This window comes from Convolutriloba macropyga, chromosome 13, assembly GCF_964194025.1.
Source record: "Convolutriloba macropyga chromosome 13, txConMacr16.3, whole genome shotgun sequence".
NCBI classification, from domain to species: Eukaryota; Metazoa; Xenacoelomorpha; order Acoela; family Convolutidae; genus Convolutriloba; species Convolutriloba macropyga.
Window position 1 is genome coordinate 14,800,199 of NC_134480.1, and position 18,878 is coordinate 14,819,076.

At 35.0% G+C, this 18,878-nt stretch overlaps 1 protein-coding gene across 1 annotated transcript; it reads right to left on the reverse strand.

Moving 5' to 3' along the window:
- Nucleotides 1-761: 761 nt before the first annotated feature.
- Nucleotides 762-14,101, reverse strand: LOC142351637 (uncharacterized). Its single transcript, XM_075403775.1, has 6 exons — nt 14,031-14,101; nt 13,282-13,443; nt 8,441-8,661; nt 2,387-2,539; nt 1,475-1,663; nt 762-1,008 (listed from the first exon to the last, which is right to left on the reverse strand). The coding sequence occupies exons 1-6, from the start codon at nt 14,046-14,048 to the stop codon at nt 762-764; spliced, it is 990 nt and encodes a 329-aa protein (XP_075259890.1). The 5' UTR covers nt 14,049-14,101.
- Nucleotides 14,102-18,878: the final 4,777 nt, after the last annotated feature.

Sequence of the window (18,878 nt, forward strand, 5' to 3'; positions counted from 1 at the left end):
TTTCCGGAGGCTCACGAAGGAGTGGTCCGTTTTTATGCGTTGTTAAAAATTATGCGTTGTTATATAGCACTTTACTATGTAAAAATAATGCACGTGCGCCTGGGGGTCATAAAAATATATTCCCACTAAGCTGGGGGGGGGGGGGGGCGAAACAGAATAGATCCCAAATTAGCTTGCTTAGTTTAGGTTTTATTTGACACGATTTTGACTTTGTTATTATGTAGTTTTATTTCAAAAAAATATACATTGAGTTATGGATTTATATGTTTGTTGTTATTTGATTTTTTTTGTTTTGTTTCTTAGTCTTAATTTTGACAGTTCTCAGCGGCCCACTAATGTGGCATTTTTTACTTTACTAAGTGATTTGAGTTGGAAGCATTTTTTTCATTCATTCATCAATTATTCGTTATAAGGGTTATACTGAGCTAAAAGGAAACCCAGCAGAAGGAAACTTGATACTGTTTGTCAAGACATGCAGGATACTAGTTTACATGACAAAACTTGCGATGCTTATCAAAATATTTTTAAGCTAGGAATTCATTTGAGTTCCCCCCGTCTTGTATATTTCTGCAACTTTTACGGGTCAATTGAACAAAAGGGTCTTGAAGATCTTATCAAATTTCTTAAGTTCAAGAAATACTTCAAAGATCTTCCAACTTTCTACATTTTTTCACGTTATCTTACCATAAACCTTTATGACTTATGATAATATCATCATGATTTTCAATCATCATGATTTTCAAAGTTTCACATTTAAGCAACTATTTATCATCAGCATCTTTTGTAGATTCCGGAGAGTCTGTTTGCTCTCTCTTCGTAAAAACTTCCAGATTTTTCAGTGACTTTCTTCTCTTCCCATGACAGTCGAGTAGAACTGGGCCACATTCATGAATCCACATATGCATGTCAGAAATTTCTCTTCTGTTCATGCGCATGCAGTTATTAGTCACGTTGTCAATTGTGTCATTCATGTCGATGTAGTCGCTAAGGTGTTTTCTGCTCCGCGGTCTGCAATTATTTCAACCTGTTTCTTCAAATTGATGAACATTATACTTTTTAAATAAAAAACGAGAATTTGGAAAAATGATAAATTATCGGCAGCCATTTTCAAGGCTGTTATTTTGGCTGCTTAAAAATTTAAATTCATATAGTGTTGTCCGGACTTTCGTGGGTTGGAAAGGAGAACTGTAATTTGGAGTTTTCCCCTGCAGGTTTGAAGGTGGTCTGATCAGAGGTCACTATGGTCTGGGATCCTAACCTGGAACCTTAACTTATATGATTACGTAAGAATATTTTGAGAGCTTACAAGATATGCAATGTCAAATGACTATGGCTTCTTTCTGATATCTTCACTAGAGTTGACAAATTTATTAACAGCAAACAAACTTCTTAATTTTGGAAACGGAAACACGTGTTTAACTTCAAAAAAATATGAACGAATTAAAGATTGTGGCTAATTTAATAGCGGAAAAACTTGTGGGGAAAAGAAACAGATGTATGTTTGGGATCCCTTCTAAGCATAGTATCAACTGGGTTAATCATCAAGTGTCCCTCGAGAGACGAGGACTCATCGGGAACCCCGACAGTTCTCCTTCTTCCCCAAGATAATGACGTCACGTCCCTCTCTGGTCGAAGGGACAGAAATGTCGTCTCTTTGCGATCTCTGAAAACACAAAAAAGTAGAAATCAGTTTTTATTAAATAAGGCTCTGCAGATCATAGCTAAGAATCTCCGAGTAAATTCATATTTACCAACAATCTTTTAATTTTTTTTTGATTTTAAACATGTCGGCATTGTCGATTTTTTTACGGTTCTAGGAACAGTGACGAAAACAATTAGTTTGTTTTAATCAGTCTTGTCGTGTTGTTCGGAAAGTTTCAAATAGCGTTTGAAATTTGGTTTCAAGTGATTTCAATGAAATGAAAAATAAATTTCAGCGAGTTACATGCGTTTTTTATGCAGTTTGTAAGTCTAGATTTTAAATAATTAGGTTGCATTGTTAAGTGATTCATTAATTTTGACATAATCATGTAGCAGGTATAGTTTAGGTTTTAGTAATATGCCTTTTGTTACCAAAGAACCCTAAAAAATCGAACTTGCTCACTGTAGTTCTAAAATGTTGAGTTATATGTGCGTGTTATTAGCATTTTCAATTTACAGAGAGATAATTCGGCATTTGTATGATCATCGATATCATTCTGTACACAGCTTTAAAGAGTAGGTTTTTTTAATCTCTCATTCTGTAAATATATCTTTCTTTTCTGTTTTGTGTAAAGCTGGCTTCCATCCAATTTCTCCATATGCTCTATTTTGTTCGGAGTGGGATGTTTTCCCCACCAATTTTAAGCCCAATAACTTCTAGAAGTCAGGGTTGGATGACACTTACAGTTGTAGTAAAGGTCTGGTGTTTCCGAGTATTTTGGTAAAACTCTCTTGTGTCTCCTCAAGCTTCTTCAGTTGTTCTGCTCGTTCCACGCACCGCTTGTGCGCATTCTGCTTCAATACGCGCAATCTGTTTACGAAACGAATTTCTGCGTCTCTGTGGTAAACAAAAACCACATTAGAATTAATGCAGAGCCTGCTAATTTTTAATTTAAAATATCTAAATGGATGTCAAATATCTAAACGCAGCCATCGTTTTAAACAAAGCTTACTTCAAAATAGCTTTTATTGTTCTATAAAATATGATGACCTCATTGCTTACATTTACAGAAAAAAAATTCGGGGCGAAATTTCACAGGGCCATGTATAGTATACGAAATGTTTATTGATCCCATTCTAGGTCATTACGTGAGATTACCAATGTGGAATTGTTACATTACAAGAAACTGGATTTCAGGATATATATATATATATATATATATATATATATATATATTTATATTATATATATATATATATATATATATATATATATATAGATATATAGGTGTTTCTGGGATATAAAAAGCTATTGTTGAGTTACAATAGAGTACACTCCAAGATGAAACACTAGAAACTAAGCAAGGAGGCTCTGTTTGCACATAATAGTTCGACCCGGCTCATTCACAATTTTATTTTGATTGTCTACCAAAAAAGGAAGAGATAGAAAACTTCCAAAAAATTACATATCAAATAACTTAGCGATGAGAATAATGCTTGATTAGAAGGCCAGTTAGACTTGCCATTAATGAGAGTACTAAAAAAGAAAAACATAAATATCAAGTAATAGCAAAGTTTAATTAAGACCACATTTCGATGTTTTTTTTAAAAAAAATACAAACAAAATGAATATGGAATCAGATGTAGCCTGAATTAAACAAACTAATCTGTGTTTAATCGGATAAGATATGAGACCTGTCAATAATGAGACTCGGTAACAGGTCGACAAATAAGAGCAAAGTGGGCAATGTTAAATATAAGATTCCATTTTTGAAAACAACCAATTTCAAATTGATTAGAACCAATAATTATCAACTCAGCTAATTAGGAAGGTTAATTTATACTTCATTGAAAGCAATTAAAACCTGTCATTATCCATAACATTTCAGATGACTACAAAGAGAACAATAAATACGAAAAAATCACTTAAAATTAACAAAAAAGCGTTGTCAAAAGCGTTAAAAGCATAGGCTAATCATGAAAAACATTAATTATCTCCAATTGTGCTTTTTGTTAATGCCAATTGTTCCTCTACAATGATCAGTTAATGTGGCAAGGAAACTAACAAATCTGAAATCGACAAATACCTATAAATCACTCTTTTCTTATGAAAATGCGTAGCACCAAAAACAAGAAACCATTTGTTGGAAATAAAACCATCAAAACGATTGAATGACGAAAAAGAAGATGCAATTTTTATTCACTAGGAAAAGGATGCGACCTTCCAAAAAGAGATCAAATTACAACAAAAAGAAAGAATCAGATAAAATATTATAAATCTGAAAAATCCACTGAATTTGTTAAAAGAATTATTTTCAATAATTCAAACTCGAGTTTAATCTACAATTAACCAAGGTTTTCTCATCTTTAGTTAACTGCAAATAGAGCTCGAGGGCTGAGCTAGGTTAATCAAACCAGAGAAATTAAAATATAATTTTTAATTCAATTTATGTGTACGAATCTTCGCGAGAAAGGTCAACTTACTCACACACACACACACACACATACACACACACACGCACGCACGCACACTCACTCACTCACTCACACACATGCACACTCACACACTCACACACTCATGCACACACACACACACACACACACACACACATACACACACGCTCACTCACACACCGACACATAAACCCTTACACACACATACACACACACACAACTGTCTTCTAATTTATGCACATTTGCCATTAACGAACTGAGCGCAAAAATTGGAATCTTAATGAAGGTATTTTTTCTAGAAAAAAAACTTTTAAAATCATCACAAAGTGTCATCCAGGGGTTCAAAAATCGAATACAACTACGTACCCTACCTAACTTTGAGTACAAAAAAAAACAGTTCCTTTGGGCTATTCAGCCACGTGTGGTTCAGGTAGCAGCTTCGAACCAAGGTTTTATTACCACATGTTTTCGATTAGAAAGTTAAATTTTATTCAAACTGATTCAACGTTTCTTAATTCTGATTTTTGGCTATCTGACGGTTTGGAGTATTTGGATTTTTGGATTTCCTTGCTGAGAAAGTTGGTGACCAAAAATCAATCATAGGAAAACTCGTCAAATTGTAAAATTATCGTCTGGAATTACTTTAACTCTTCCTCACCAGAAAGTCAAAAATCACTTTCGATCTGTATCGGAATGCAGTAGACCTGGCTGTGTTTTCAGTTTTTCTCCAAGGCTGAATGAGGCTGTTCATTGGCGTCTTTAAATATAGCACCAGAGAATAGTTATAGGACGAAAAATTATATGCTGCAATGATTGAGCTATGTACGTGACATTTTTGTAACTGATTAAAAGTTTATTTGTGTTTTTTTGCAGATCTTTTTTTGAACAAATAGCAAATGTAAAACAGATATCTAAAGTTGGGGGGCAACGGTGGGAGGGCGGTTTTTGGCTGCACGGGGCCCTTACGGTCGTAACTCGTGTAGCGGTGGTTTTTTGGGGGGGGGAAGGGAGGGGGAGTTGGGATGAAATGAGAGGGGGCTGTGGGGGGAGGTGGGCCAACCTTTAGGAACCGCCCTTCACGCCATAAGTATATGTCTCCAAAACAGTTTCAATGAATCGCATACTTGAAGACTAGTGAGCTCAAATGCTCTAGGAGCACATAATGCCCGCTGTGCGCTACCTATTTATCCAGTTTTTGAGGACGAAAAGTCAAATGGGTCAGACAAAAAATCGGTCAAGCAAAAAATCGCATAAAATGCAGTTAGATCTAATCTAATTGCTGCAAACTTTGTTTGAGAGCAATTAAAAAATTTAGAGTAATCTAAGACGCCCGGGTGGAAACGTAGAATTTCGTCGCAAAAATGAGAATCAAGACCTTTTTTAAAAGTATAATGAATTATAATCATACGAGACACAGTAAAATTATCATAAAATTGACTCATCAAGAAATCTCGACAATTTCAAGATTTGACATCTCGACAATTTCAAGAAGTGACAAAATGCGTGAATTTTCATTCAGATGCACATTTTCGTAAACGAAGTGGCTAATGTAGAGATGTCATTAAATACTTGTTTCCTCTTTGTCCTAACACTCTATCTAAAAACTTGAAGCATGTTTTCAGTCAACCTTCAAGAAGGAAATCAAGAAGAGCATCAATTTTGTTGCAGGAGTTTTGCGATGCCTTTTATAACTCTTCAAAGATTGCTTTTCGATTCTCTTATGTCCTTTTGAGTCATGTAGAAATGGAATTTCTATATTAAGATATCTTAGGAATATTAAGGAAAATTAAAAATATTATAGCAAAGTACTAACCGTGGGTTATTTCTCAGAAGTTTTGAAAAAAATTATAATGAAAGAATAATGGCTAAGTAAGTTAGAACTGTATAAGCGGTTTATTGAACAAATACTGATTTTGATTAGTAATGATAGTTCTGATTTTGTCTAAACTGAACAGATTTAGAACCTTCAGATTTCTCAGCTCAAATTTCTCAGCTCAGATTGAAACTTCAGATTTCTCAACTCAAATTAGAGGTTGCTTACCAAATTGGGGAGAAACTTAAAAAATTATATGAACCATTTTTCGCACAATTTTAATTTACAAAAAGAAATCGGACTTCATTATATCTCTATTATTTACTTTTGCGGAGTATAAATAACGCTTAATTTTTGTAGATTATCAAAGCTTCTTTTCTATTGAATTTTGTAAGTGAAGTCTCTCTTTTTTGTTGGTAAGACCGAGAGTTCGTAGTTAGATTTCGGCTTGTTTTTGATGTAATTTTCCCAGTAGGCATAAGTACTAGAAGATAGCTGGTGTAAGATAACTTTTTCTAAGTATAAGATTGTGCCCGTTTTTCGTTGTAACTTAGTTAGGGCAGAAGGTCTTAAGGAGAATTAGAGTCACCTAGAGGGCTAACTTTGAAAAAAATCAACACTTAGGAATTATTTTCAAAACTTGTTGGAATTTAGAGGCCAAGGCCCCCGAACCACCTGAGCTGAATTTTAAATTATACTTTGGCAATCACAGAGGGATTTTTTACTGTTAAGATTTCTCCTAACTAAGCGTTAAGTCGTTGATTCTTTTCTTTCTCCTTATCTTATTAAACAGTTGAATAATAGATTGTTTTATCATAGCAAAAGTCTAGATTCCCTGTTTATATCTGTCGTCGATTGATATATTTGGTTAACTGCACCAAAAACAATAGATATCCGGGCAAGATTATCCAAAAGGCGAGACTTTGACCGCTTTTGTTATGAACGTTTTCAGTGGAATAGTTTTTGTCGACTCAATTTCTTTCTAAAATCACCTGCTTGTTATATAATCTTCGTTTTTTGGGGGAAGATTGTTTCAAATAAAACTTCATAAAACTCACATTTGTTTTTTTTTAAAAAGGACTGCAGAATTTTTGATACAGAGACACGATTGTTGTGGAGGTAGCTATCAATACTTGTTTTAAATTAAAGAAAAAATTCAAGAGCTTCATTCTTCCCTACTCTTGGACAAAGTTTCTGTTGGGCAAGCTATTAAACCCCTTAAATGTTAAAGAAAAACATCCTCAAAAAACCATGTCAATTTCTATGCACAGCATCAGGCAGCATCAGGGAGAAACACTCATGAACTGGGTGGACAGAGCGTATCAGAGTTGTGTACGTGACAAGCACCTGGCCCCAGAGGCAGAGCTGAAGAGATTTGCTAACTGGATTTCTACAGAAAAACTGCTCGACGGGGAGATCACCAAAGAGTTGAGGCGACAGACATACGTGGGTCTGGCTGTTACTGTGGGTAAAGCATTAGACTTCAAGTTGAACATCCCCGCAACCAACGACGACAATGATGATGATCGGTGGAGTATCACTGCAACAGTGGGCGTTCGGTTGACCAGAGAAATGGCAACGCAAACCGAAATGGAGGAAGTACCCTCGAACTCAGAATTTCACTTCCATCTTTTGGATTTGCTTCTTTATGGGCAGCAAAATATGCGGTGGGCAATAAAGCATCTGATCAGGGTAGCATCTAATCAGGGGTCAGGATGTGATAATCGGTGACCAGCAGTCCCAGTCAAGAACTCGGATGATCTGCAACCGATGTGGTCAGGATGGACACTGCAGCCGAGGTTGTGCGAATTAAAAGATTTCTGCAGAGATCGACGAATGAGAAACTCGAGGAAACTTACTGAAATTCTGTATGCAACAAGCCATGATAATGAGACAAAGAACTCGCTAGAACTTCATAACACGTCTACTTGTAATTATAATCTGCTTTCCATTTGTTAATGTAATTCTTTTAGTTTTTGTACTATTAACTATTCAGGAGAATAGTCAAGTCCGAGTGAGTGGTGTAGAAATGGAATTTTTGTCTTAAGATAGCTTAAGAAAATTAAGAGAACTTAGAGAAAAACAATATTTAGGAATTATTTTCAAAACTGGTTGGAATTTAGAGGCTAAGGCCCCCGAACAGCCTTAGCTCAATTTTAAATTCTACAAGTTATCTTTTATTGACAGATGTTGTTATTTTACTTACGGGCTTTTTTACTTATTGGAACTAAGGGACAAAAAAGGGAGTTGATTTCTTCTTAAGACAATCTTGGACACCTCAGACGAAATAAAAAACAGCTCAACTTTCAAATTTCTTTTCAAGGTTATAAAAGTAAAAGCGAAAGTTGGGAAAATAGCAGCTAGACAAAAAATTCCCGAGAAAGTTGTTACCAACACAAGGCAGAGAAATAATGTTGTATTGACATTTAAATGATCGTAACTAGGATTGTTCTAGGTGTTCAATCTATGCTTTTAGTGCTCCCCTGGTTGATTGTACTGCTGGCAACCCCAACCCGGGTCAGTATCTCTCACCTGGATATCGTTGCAAACACACTGCTCTTTGAGTTGCGAGAGAGCAAATTGACCACTTGTGCTTTTGCGTGGATAGTCTTTCTTGAATTACTGTCCATGGGCATGTGTGACATCTTCAGTGACATCTCCTGTCTTGTCAACTTCAAGTGAGGCATGAAGCCATAAGATAGGTAGTTGTAATCACTGCTCAATGGTTCCTCAGCGAAGTTTACGCAGTTCAGCTAAAATTGATTAGGATAGATCAGGTTACATTTTGCGGCGGAGAAAACCCGTAAATTTGTAATTTTAATAGCGGTGATGCCGTGATTATACTGTGGAAACTTATAGCCAAAGTTGCTTTGGTATTTTGACAAATACAACGCCCGGGTCGAGGTTTTTGGGTAAATTTTTGTAAGAAATGCGGTGAATGCGGTGAATTTTTGTAAGAAATGCGATGATTGCGGTGAATGCGGTGAAAATAAATATTTCACCGCAATTCACCACATTTCTTACAAAAATTCACTGCAAAATTCACCGCATTTCTTACAAATATTCACCGCATCAACTCTTGTGGCAAAATAATGTAAAAAATGCGGTGAAAGCGATGAATGCGGTGAAAAAAAATAATTCACCACATTTCACCGCATTTCTTACAAAAATTCACCACGAAATTCACCGCATTTCGTACAAAAATTCACCGCATATGATTTCCAAAGTTTACTCAATCTGATTTAAATTCACAAGAAATTTCAAAGCTACCAATGACAGTTGGCGCAGTGGACTAAGAAGTGGAAAGCATGCAGGAGGTCTGAGGTTCAATCCAGTGTGGGGATGATTCATTTTTGTAAGAATACTGAGAACGCGAGAACGCGGTGAAAATAAATAATTCACCGCGATTCACCGCAATCACCACAAAAAGATGTAAGAAATGCGCGGTGAAAATTATTTTTTTTCACCGCATTTCACCGCATTTCTTACGAAAATTCACCGCCAAACCTCGACCCGGGCGTACAAGACGGACAATTCTTTATATAATTATAAAACCTGTAGAGCTCAACATATTTCATGCGTTGGACATTTCATTTTTAACCCTATTTCCGCGGTTAAATGTCAATTATCTGACGTTTTCTACAACTCAATAAACTTTGAATGCTTATACGGGAATATGCAATAAAATTTTGTATAGAGAACTTGTGTATAGGAAAAATATCGTTATTATTATTATTATTACTATTATTATTATTATTATTATTATTATTATTATTATTATTACTATTATTATTATTATTATTATTATTATTATTATTATTATTATTATTATTATTATTATTATTATTATTATCATATATTGAAAACAAAAGAAAACTTTGTCAAATCGCGTCCCAGCTGAACACGTGTATCGTTCTGAATTTGTTTAATTAAGCGGCTCCACAAGCCGTACAGTTCGTTTGAGTATCTGGGCACGACCCAACAGACTCTAAACCAGCATAACTTGACCAATGTCCGAAAAGGCAAATTTGAAATAAAATTGCATTTTGTGGAATCGAGTGACAAAACTCTGTCCCCAGTTTTCATGACTCATATACCATTTTCAACAATAAAATATAGGTGTCCGGATTGTGAAAAATGTGTGGAAAAGACTTAGATTTTTTCACGAGTTTTCACGGATATACGTAACCCAGTTCCACAACTTTTATTTTTAATTACTTGAGACCAATTCCAATACCTAATTGTTCCTGTGATCAGAGATATGTGTAGTTGCCCCAACGCTAGTTGTCTTCTGAATTGGAAACCAGCATCGAGAAAATATCTTGAAATTAATCAGCAATTGGTTTTTCTTTCATTTCGGTCTAACTGATACTGTCTTAGGAAAAAATTACTTATAGTTGAGACACTGGTGATTTATGGTTTAAAAATTAGCAAAGAAGGAATGTCTCAAGTTTACAGGCTAATCCCAAAAACACGCTTTGGGAAAATTGATTGTACGTATATCCAATTTTGAAGAAAATTGGAACTATATTAGGCAAGTGTAATTTGTTTCCACACACGCTTTTAAATTTACTCTCAAAACCAGACTGGTGAAGAATTCCGACAAAATCGAGCATTTATACTCAAACTTTTGGACATTTGCTAGGTAATGAGACCCGGACCAGACGTAAAAAAGCATAGGCCGTTCCAAACAGGTTACTTCTTGTAGAATATCCTCTTGAAGAAACTCCGGATAAGCTCCGCAACCCTCTCTCCTGTTTCTGTGCTTCTAATACCTTTTCCGTGTTACTATGTTTTGAAAAATTGAACATGCGCTTTGCGGAGCAGGAATTTTTATGCCCAGTAAACTAGGAGTAAGAAAAACAAAATTGTAATTGGGCAAATGAGATTACTGCAATTGTTATGCAAGCTGAATGTTATTCTTGTACGACGTTCAAAACCATGACATTTTTCCACTTGCCATCTTGTTGCAAAAAAACAAGAATTAAAGCTCAGCAAGAATTAGAAAGATCACGTACATGTTCTGCTGGAACTTCCATTGACAAAGTTTTTGACCAATTTCTGTCTAACAAAACTTTTTGTCACAGTTTTTTATCCAAATTTTTGATCAAAGTTTTAGCCATATAAAATTCACGCGCAAAATCCTGTCTTGGAGATTATTTTTTAAAAAATGTGGAAAGCTATGTAAATCGTTGAAACTCAAATAAAATTGCTTTTTAAACACGGAATTAAAACTGGACTCATTTTGTCATTCTAGGACAAAATTCACCTACTTTTAACTAGAAAGATTTCTTATTGAAATTATGCATAATTTGGTCCAAACAAAATTTTCAGTATATGCGGAATGAGGAAGCAGAAAAGTTGGGTATGTGAAAAACCACACACAGTCAACTTTTTGTTGTTTGTAAGATCGAACCAAGTAAAAGAGCTAAGTCGCACGCCAATCATGATAGAAGAGAAACGTACTCAGAATAGTTACGGTTTTTCCAATTTTGGTCCTGAGGAATATTTTAGTGGAGAAGTTGTACAAATATGTATAAAACATCAAACGTTTTCCCTACAAAACTCACTCACGTTGATTCCTGCTCCCAAAACCAGCCAACTTCAATAGTCATTTTTGACAGACAAGTTTAAATTTAGGCGATGTATCTGAAAACCAAAAAGATAGATTTTCAGATGGATTTTAGAAACTTCAATAATTTTGGCTTCAAACAGAACTTGACAATACTCGTAAAAAAGAACTTGTAACACTTACAGATTATTTTCTCAAAACTGATTGGCTTGGTTAAACAAATTTTTCCATGTTATCAGTAAAATGCGTTCTCATAAAATCTCTGTTTTAAAACAATTTTTAACAAAACATAGTGAACAGAATCCGCATAGGTTTCAGAGCAAGAAATAATAAGTTAAAATCTGTAAAGAAAAAATCTTCTTCTTGTCAGTTTTTGAGAAATAAAAGATCAACATTCGAAAAAATACTCCAAGCGTCTCTTTCTCACAGTAGCTTCAGAAACAACCAAGGGTATCAAAACTTCTCCCTAACATAAGAAAATTTCCTTACTGTAAACACAAAAAGACCTCACCGGGCATGCCACCGTTTTGACCCGACACAGCTAAGGCTGACCCGGGGAGGTAAACGGAAAAAAATTGTCGGAAAACAAAAGGATTTTCCAGCATGATACTGTCTCCGAGACCAGGAGAACCAAAATCATCAGCCAATGGTGCCTTATTCTGCAAAATTGATCATTAAGGTGCACTCAGGCATCTTCTAACGCAAAGAATTTAACTTTCGAACGGTGCCCTACTAAATTTCTGACACTGATGCAATTTCCCCACGAATCTAAGCAAAAATTGAGTCCTGAATTGCGCAGATTATCTTTAAAATGTGATCTCTAAACTTTAAAGAAAACGGTTATAATAGTTCTTGTTATCGAAAACAAAAAAAATCTGAACATCAAAATTTATTAAAGTGAAGAGAAGCTGACAATTACGGAAGCCTTTTGAAAAGTGCCAGAGTACTTGAGGCACAATAAAAATTTGCGACTGATGCAAAAATGCCATCAGAAATCAAAACTGAGCCAATAGCGTACGTCAATAACAACGAAAGATGTAACAGTATATAAAAAATGCGTTATTTCTGTAAATTCTGGTTGGAGATGGAAATTGTCGAATGTTCTGCTTACCCGTGAACAAATTTTGAGATCGTGGACGACCATTATATGAAAGAAAACCAGGCTAAGCATATCGTAAAATTTTTAAGTGTATATAATTTACAAATGCCATCGTAGTAGGATAGAGTATTTTTTGTAAGAAAATATTTATTGAAAGTTAGCACATTTTCGAAACGGGCGATAACAGAGTGTGCTGTAAATCTATTTCTGACCGAAGAAAACCAGAAAAGCCGAAGCGAGTAATCAGCTAGCTAACTTGCAAAGAAAGCAGCACGCGATGAAATCAGCGACCACTCTGCCTCAACTTACACGAACAACAAAGTGGCCTCGCACCAGACTGTAATTTATAAAGGCGCCCTGTAAAAGTCCCCAACCCCCCCCCCCCCCTCACCACCACCACCACCACCACCAAAGACAGCCCGAGTGTAACTACGGCTATCTCCATAGACTTCAGCCACTGGAGATAATACGTTGCCAGACGTTTCTGGAAAGGCTGGCCAAGGCTTGCTTAATTGATTGAGCGTCATAATCCAGAGCGTCAAAGACGCATAGATACTTTTTTTAATATTTGAAAAATCTATTGCGTTGGTTTTAAGCAACTTAATATTGACAGGATGATAAATTAGAATTTGGCTACCTGTAATGCAGCTTTGCAAATATAAAAATAATAAGTGAACATTATAAAGAAGAATAAAAATTTACGTTTGATTGTGGTTGGGCATTTGTGGAGCTGTCGAAGGAATGTTGCCATGGTAACGCAGCCAAGTTTCTCTTCCGACGTCTGGTCATGAGTTTTGCCCTTTCATGACCCAGGCTGTAGTGGAAGTGACCAGGGTCAAAAAGATAGTTCGTGTCATCCCATCTCTGAAAATGAAAATGATGTCAGTTATTCAAACATATACGAGGTGGGGGTGAGGGGGGGGGGGGGGGGGTTATATGCTCATTGGACATTTTCTTGGTCTATCTTGATAAGATCTTGCCAAGATCTTATCAAGATATACCATGAAATATTGGTATTTCAAGGTGTTGGCAAGATTTTTTAAGTTTTGCAAGAAGTGTCAAGATCATGCATGTCTTATTAAAGTTTACCAAGTTTCAGTTCACTGGACTATGTCAATTTTACTCATATATTCTCTCGTTTGTTAAAATTTGCAATATGAGTGGGTGTACTTTTCTGTCAAAAATATTTATAGGTGAAGATACCAGAAAAAAATTTTTTTTTGTACAGCTGAAAGCTGGTTTAAGTTTTTCTTTACCAAATCAAATTAGTCAGTGAAATATGCCAGATTATTTAGCGCTTCTATAATAAATATGGATCACTATTAGTTGCTATTAATAGAATTAATTGCTATAAGTATCGATCTCTTAACTTCTTATCAATGTTTTTTTAGTTGTTTTGGTGCGTCAAAAAGCGAGGAACAATAATAGTATAAGCGTACAGTTATACTTACAATTGCGGAACACGACATTCTCTATACAAGTCTCAGATGAATGGGTAATAAAACACTCGATTGAGTTTTATGACACAGAGGACACAATGAACACTTCCCTATTTCACTGATAACGAGAAAAGGATTATCCTGAATTATTATCATGTGCTTTTATGAAAACATATTGAGGCAGAGGAGCTATAATTAACAATTTTTGAACAAAATATAGGACACTATCTTATAGTTTCTTTTGTACTTCAGTGACGGTAATTTAATATCTAGTATAAAAATTCTTATAGAAAAAAACAGTTGGAGTTTGTCTGGAGTAAACAGTAAAAAATTAGTAACTGGAGTTTGTCTCCAGAAAGTTTGTAGAAGGTTTAACTATCTTGTGGGTAAAAAATGTGTGAAAACTGCTTGTTCGAGTCAGTTGTGGCCATAATGCGGGGGAAAGAATTCTGGTCAGCCTACCCATGTTTTGGTCTCAGTCCAAAATGACATCATATCAGATCACCCGAGACCAAAAGTACTTCTGATCAAATACACCAAGACCGAAGCAACCTCTGATCCGACTTTCGTGCGCTCGAAATGCTGTTTGCGATCGAAGTTCACTCAAAACTATCAGACCATTCCAGACTAAAAAATCTTCTGTTCAGACAAATTCCAGACCATTGTCTACGATTTGTGAGAGCCTGACCAGTATCCAAAATTTTGAGCGATCAAAATTATTTCTGATCAAATAAAAAACCCTGCTACGCGATAAACACATTTTTTTTCTGTATAACCTATGCTTTCACCAAAGTTAACTGACCTTAAGGTTTTTTGATTTTTTTAAAAAGTTTGACGCATGTGATGTAATTCCATCAACCCAGTCTTTTGTTTTTCCTGCTTTCGACGACTATTGGAGTGCGATTAAAACTGCAACATGCATAATTCTGAAAAATCATAGGAAAAATCTATAGGTATTAGTAGTAGTAGGCTTTTGAAGTATGTTTTGGGAAACCACTTTCAACCAGATTCTCGTGTGCTGGAAAATATTTATGGTCAGACTTTCTTGTCTTGACTGAAAATTCTAATCAGACCTTCCAATGCTCAAGTTAGCTTCTCATCAGACTAGATAAAGATTAGATGATTATCATGCAAAAAATATGCAGTAATTTTAAAATCGTAGCAAAAATCTACACAAAAATTAACAGTACGTAATTAAACTACTGCTTTGGCAACAATATCAAAAACTGTTTTTGTAAATTCTGTGGGTGGCTTTCTAAAAGACGTGAACAACGAATTACGTCAGGAAAAATTTGTCTGAGGTACCAGAAACTCCAGAAGTTCCCGCTCTCATTGTTTTTTGTTGCTATTGTATCTTCTGTTGTCTACAATGTTTGGCAATAATTGGATATGATGAAATTTCAAAACTTTTGTATGACGTATAACTGTATAAGATGTCTGCATGGGATAACATTAAAACTACTTTTAATATGAAGATAGCCCTGGGACTGACATTTATAGTAGTAAAAGTGTGCAGATTTAAAGCACTGCCTGTAAATTATATCATATTGCAATTTATCTAGTAGTAAAGCAAAGTGAACAGAATAAAATTTACAAAAAGTGATCAACTGAAATTGTTGTTTTTTTTGCTTCATCGCATTTATTTTATTTGGAAAAAAAATGAAGTTGGAAGCGAAGTTTTTCCAAGCTGGCCTCAAACGTCTTGATTTTTGGATAGAGAAACCAAAAAGGTTGATAATTACCCTATCTAAATCTTTGAGAATCGCAGGAAGGTTTTCAAACAAATTTTCTTTGTACCGTTCAATCAAAACATTTTCAGCATTTTGATCTGTAAACAAAAATTGTTTCGATAGAAGTCTCGGTGGCGTCAATAATGAAAAAGTGTTTTTCCAATTTTTGCGGATTTTACGATGAATAAGAAGAGTAAGGTTATACTACTTTCTAAGGAGGAATTTAAAATGTTTTCAATCGTCAAACGTTTTCTTTAAAATAAATTTTGTTTGTTCATTGTTTTTTTGAAAATTTAACGTTGTGAATGGTTCGCTATTCTATATTTCTCCAAAATTATATGATCTGAGCTCTTAAAATTGGAGCATCGATTTGGCAACTTGCGCAAAATTATTCCTGTCAAAAAAGATCAGTGCGAAATATCAGGGAAAAAACATTGCTTTCAAGGCTTAGTACATGATTGGGACAGGTCAAGGAGACCCTCTATCACATCAGAGCGAAATAAAAGAACTATCAAAATGAACTACTATTCTCGACGGCAACGCAAATTGGCATCAACTGGCAATATAAATTAAAAACAGTTGTCAGATTTTCAAAGAAATACAAATTGAGGTACCAGCGTCAATTGAAGACGAAACTGTTTTCTAAAGAAAACAGACCAAGAACAAGCTACAATTTGACCGTTCCGTTAGCAAGGAACTAAGTAATGGTTTGGGCAGGCGCCAGAGAAAATTTTGGGACCAACTTAGTTTTTGTTGATCTAACTTTGAACACTCAAAACTATTTTGAGATCCCACAAAGCGATATTGTTCCTTTCATGGAGGAATATCACCCTGATGTATGTGCTATTCAACACAATAAGGCATCTCCGCACACTGCTTTTGCTTGCAACTAAATTTTGGAAAATAACCAAATTCGAACGCTACCCTGGCCACCTTCTTCTCCTGATTTGTTTCCAATAGAGCTTGTATGGCGACAACTAAAAGGAAAACTATAAAAACTTCAGCTAGCACCAAAAAACGTTGATGAACAGAAGCAAGCTCTGCGGTACCTGTAGCTTACCTTTCCGCAAAGTGTTTTCAGAAACTTAATGAGTTCAGTGCCGAAACAAATAAATGATTACCGTCGATGTTACGTTTGTTTTTGTGCAATATTGAGCCTCAAATAATAGGTTTCTTCAGTCAAATATCATTTTGTTGAAGATTTATCCCTTCCTTGTGCGTTTAATTTTGCCAATGAGTATAGAGATATGAAGAAAAAGGCGATGAGGCATTTTAAATAAAAGATTAAAAGTATCAACGAACAAGCACAGTTAATAAAGATTATACAATTGTTCGAATAGTTTCTTCTTCCAGATTCTTCATGGCCATGAAGATTTACACTGAACGTCGCAAAAGCAATTTAGCACCGCCTAGTTTTACGAAGTAAAACATTACTTTATGAGTCTAGGTGTAGGTGATCAAAGGAGTGAAAAACATTTTCAAACTTTTTTCACGAGTTGGATGAATGTTGCGTCAAAAAAGCTAATTTAACATGAACGTTCAGTATATGTAAGCTTGGTGGCTCTAAAACACACTAATCAGGGTTTTTAAAAGTTAAACTTTCGAGTACTTAATTTTGCTGCACGCTAATGTTACACGAATTTGGTCTTTTAATTGCGCTTTTTAGTTTGTTCACATGGGATTCAGAAAGCAAAAAAAAAATTCACGGGGAAAGGAAATAATTGCGCGTAATTTTGTGAAAAGTACTCTGTTTCACACATTATTTTTTTCAATTTTTCTGCTGCTCTCTTTCCCTGTGGCGGCGAAAAGAAAATTTTTACATGGAATTTAAAATCATTTTAGCAAGTACTGATGTCTGATAGACATTATAGCTTCGAGTTGACTTTAGTGTACCCCTTTTTTAAGTGTTCTAATTCTTTTCCACCAAAATTCCACAACGCTTAGTTCAGACGAATGTTCAACTGATAGCTACAAAATTCTTTTCGCCTGATCAAGTTTTCGTTATCCCCAAACCCTTTTTTCTGACTTTTCTCGCGAAGTCAGTTCCCTTCTCTCTCCAATAGAAAATTATGCAAAACTTTAAAAAGAACTCCTATTTTGGTCTCTCATATTTTTGTGCGCAAATTTCAAAAGTCAAGTTGTTTTTGTTCACGTATAAATGAAGTTATTATCATGCAGAAAGTGTTGACAAGGAAATTCTAGTGAAATATCACCACGAAAAAAACCAAAAAAGTTGAAGGGTCGCTTGTCTGTTTAAAAATCAGTCTTCTTAAGCAGCTGATTATCAAATTTTGACTTAAGAAACGGAAAATGAAGCAGATTTTACCTTCGGTTTCAGTTTTAATCCTTATCTACTTATATCAATTTACGCAGTTTCTGTTTTTCTTTATATATAAACTAAATGCTTGCTTCTGACTGATTGATATAGTTCGAAAACTAAAAAAGGTTGGGATCTTTTCCGTTTGTGCACCCTCCCTCCCCCCAGCTTAGTGGATGCATAATACCCCCCCGACTCACGTGCATATTTTTACATTATGGTTTACCAGGTAATGATAAAAGCTCTATTATGGGGCAATGCCTAACATACAGAGATCCAAATTTGCTTAGAAATTTTAAAAATTTCTCTTCACAGTAACTAATTCGCAATAACAAAATTGTTTATAATGCACGGTGTTTTGATGATAGCAACTAAATAGTTTTCATTCAATCTACAAATCACCTTAAAAATAAAACAAAAATATAACAGTCAATAAAAAACCGTTTGAATAATGACGAAACAGAAAATTAGAAAACAATTCCTATACACTAAAATTGGATATATTCCATTTTGTTTCCCCCTTACGTTATGCTCCCACAGTTACAGAGCACGTGACCTTAACTGGTAAACCATTATGTAAAAATATGGCGAGTGCGTCCAGGGGTGCAAATAATATATAATCAAATTGATAAATGTTACTATTAAATTAATTCATTCGCTGCTTATCTGAAACTATCATTTCATGGAGTAGGAACTTTGAACAGGTATTTTTTACCTGTTAATCCAATTCCAAACTACTTATTGTGACCAGTAGTGCTGTGCAACAAAATACCACAAAATTCCCAATAAAAAACTGTTTGTTGCATTGTTTGT

What these genes read in the sequence shown, in the direction of transcription:
- LOC142351637 (XM_075403775.1), bottom strand. An exon ending in ACCAGACCTTTACTACAACT is followed by an intron (nt 1,664 to 2,386) that starts GTAAGTGTCATC and finishes TTGTGTTTTCAG; the next exon opens with AGATCGCAAAGAGACGACAT. An exon ending in TCTGTTTCTTTTCCCCACAA is followed by an intron (nt 1,009 to 1,474) that starts GTTTTTCCGCTA and finishes AAATAATTGCAG; the next exon opens with ACCGCGGAGCAGAAAACACC.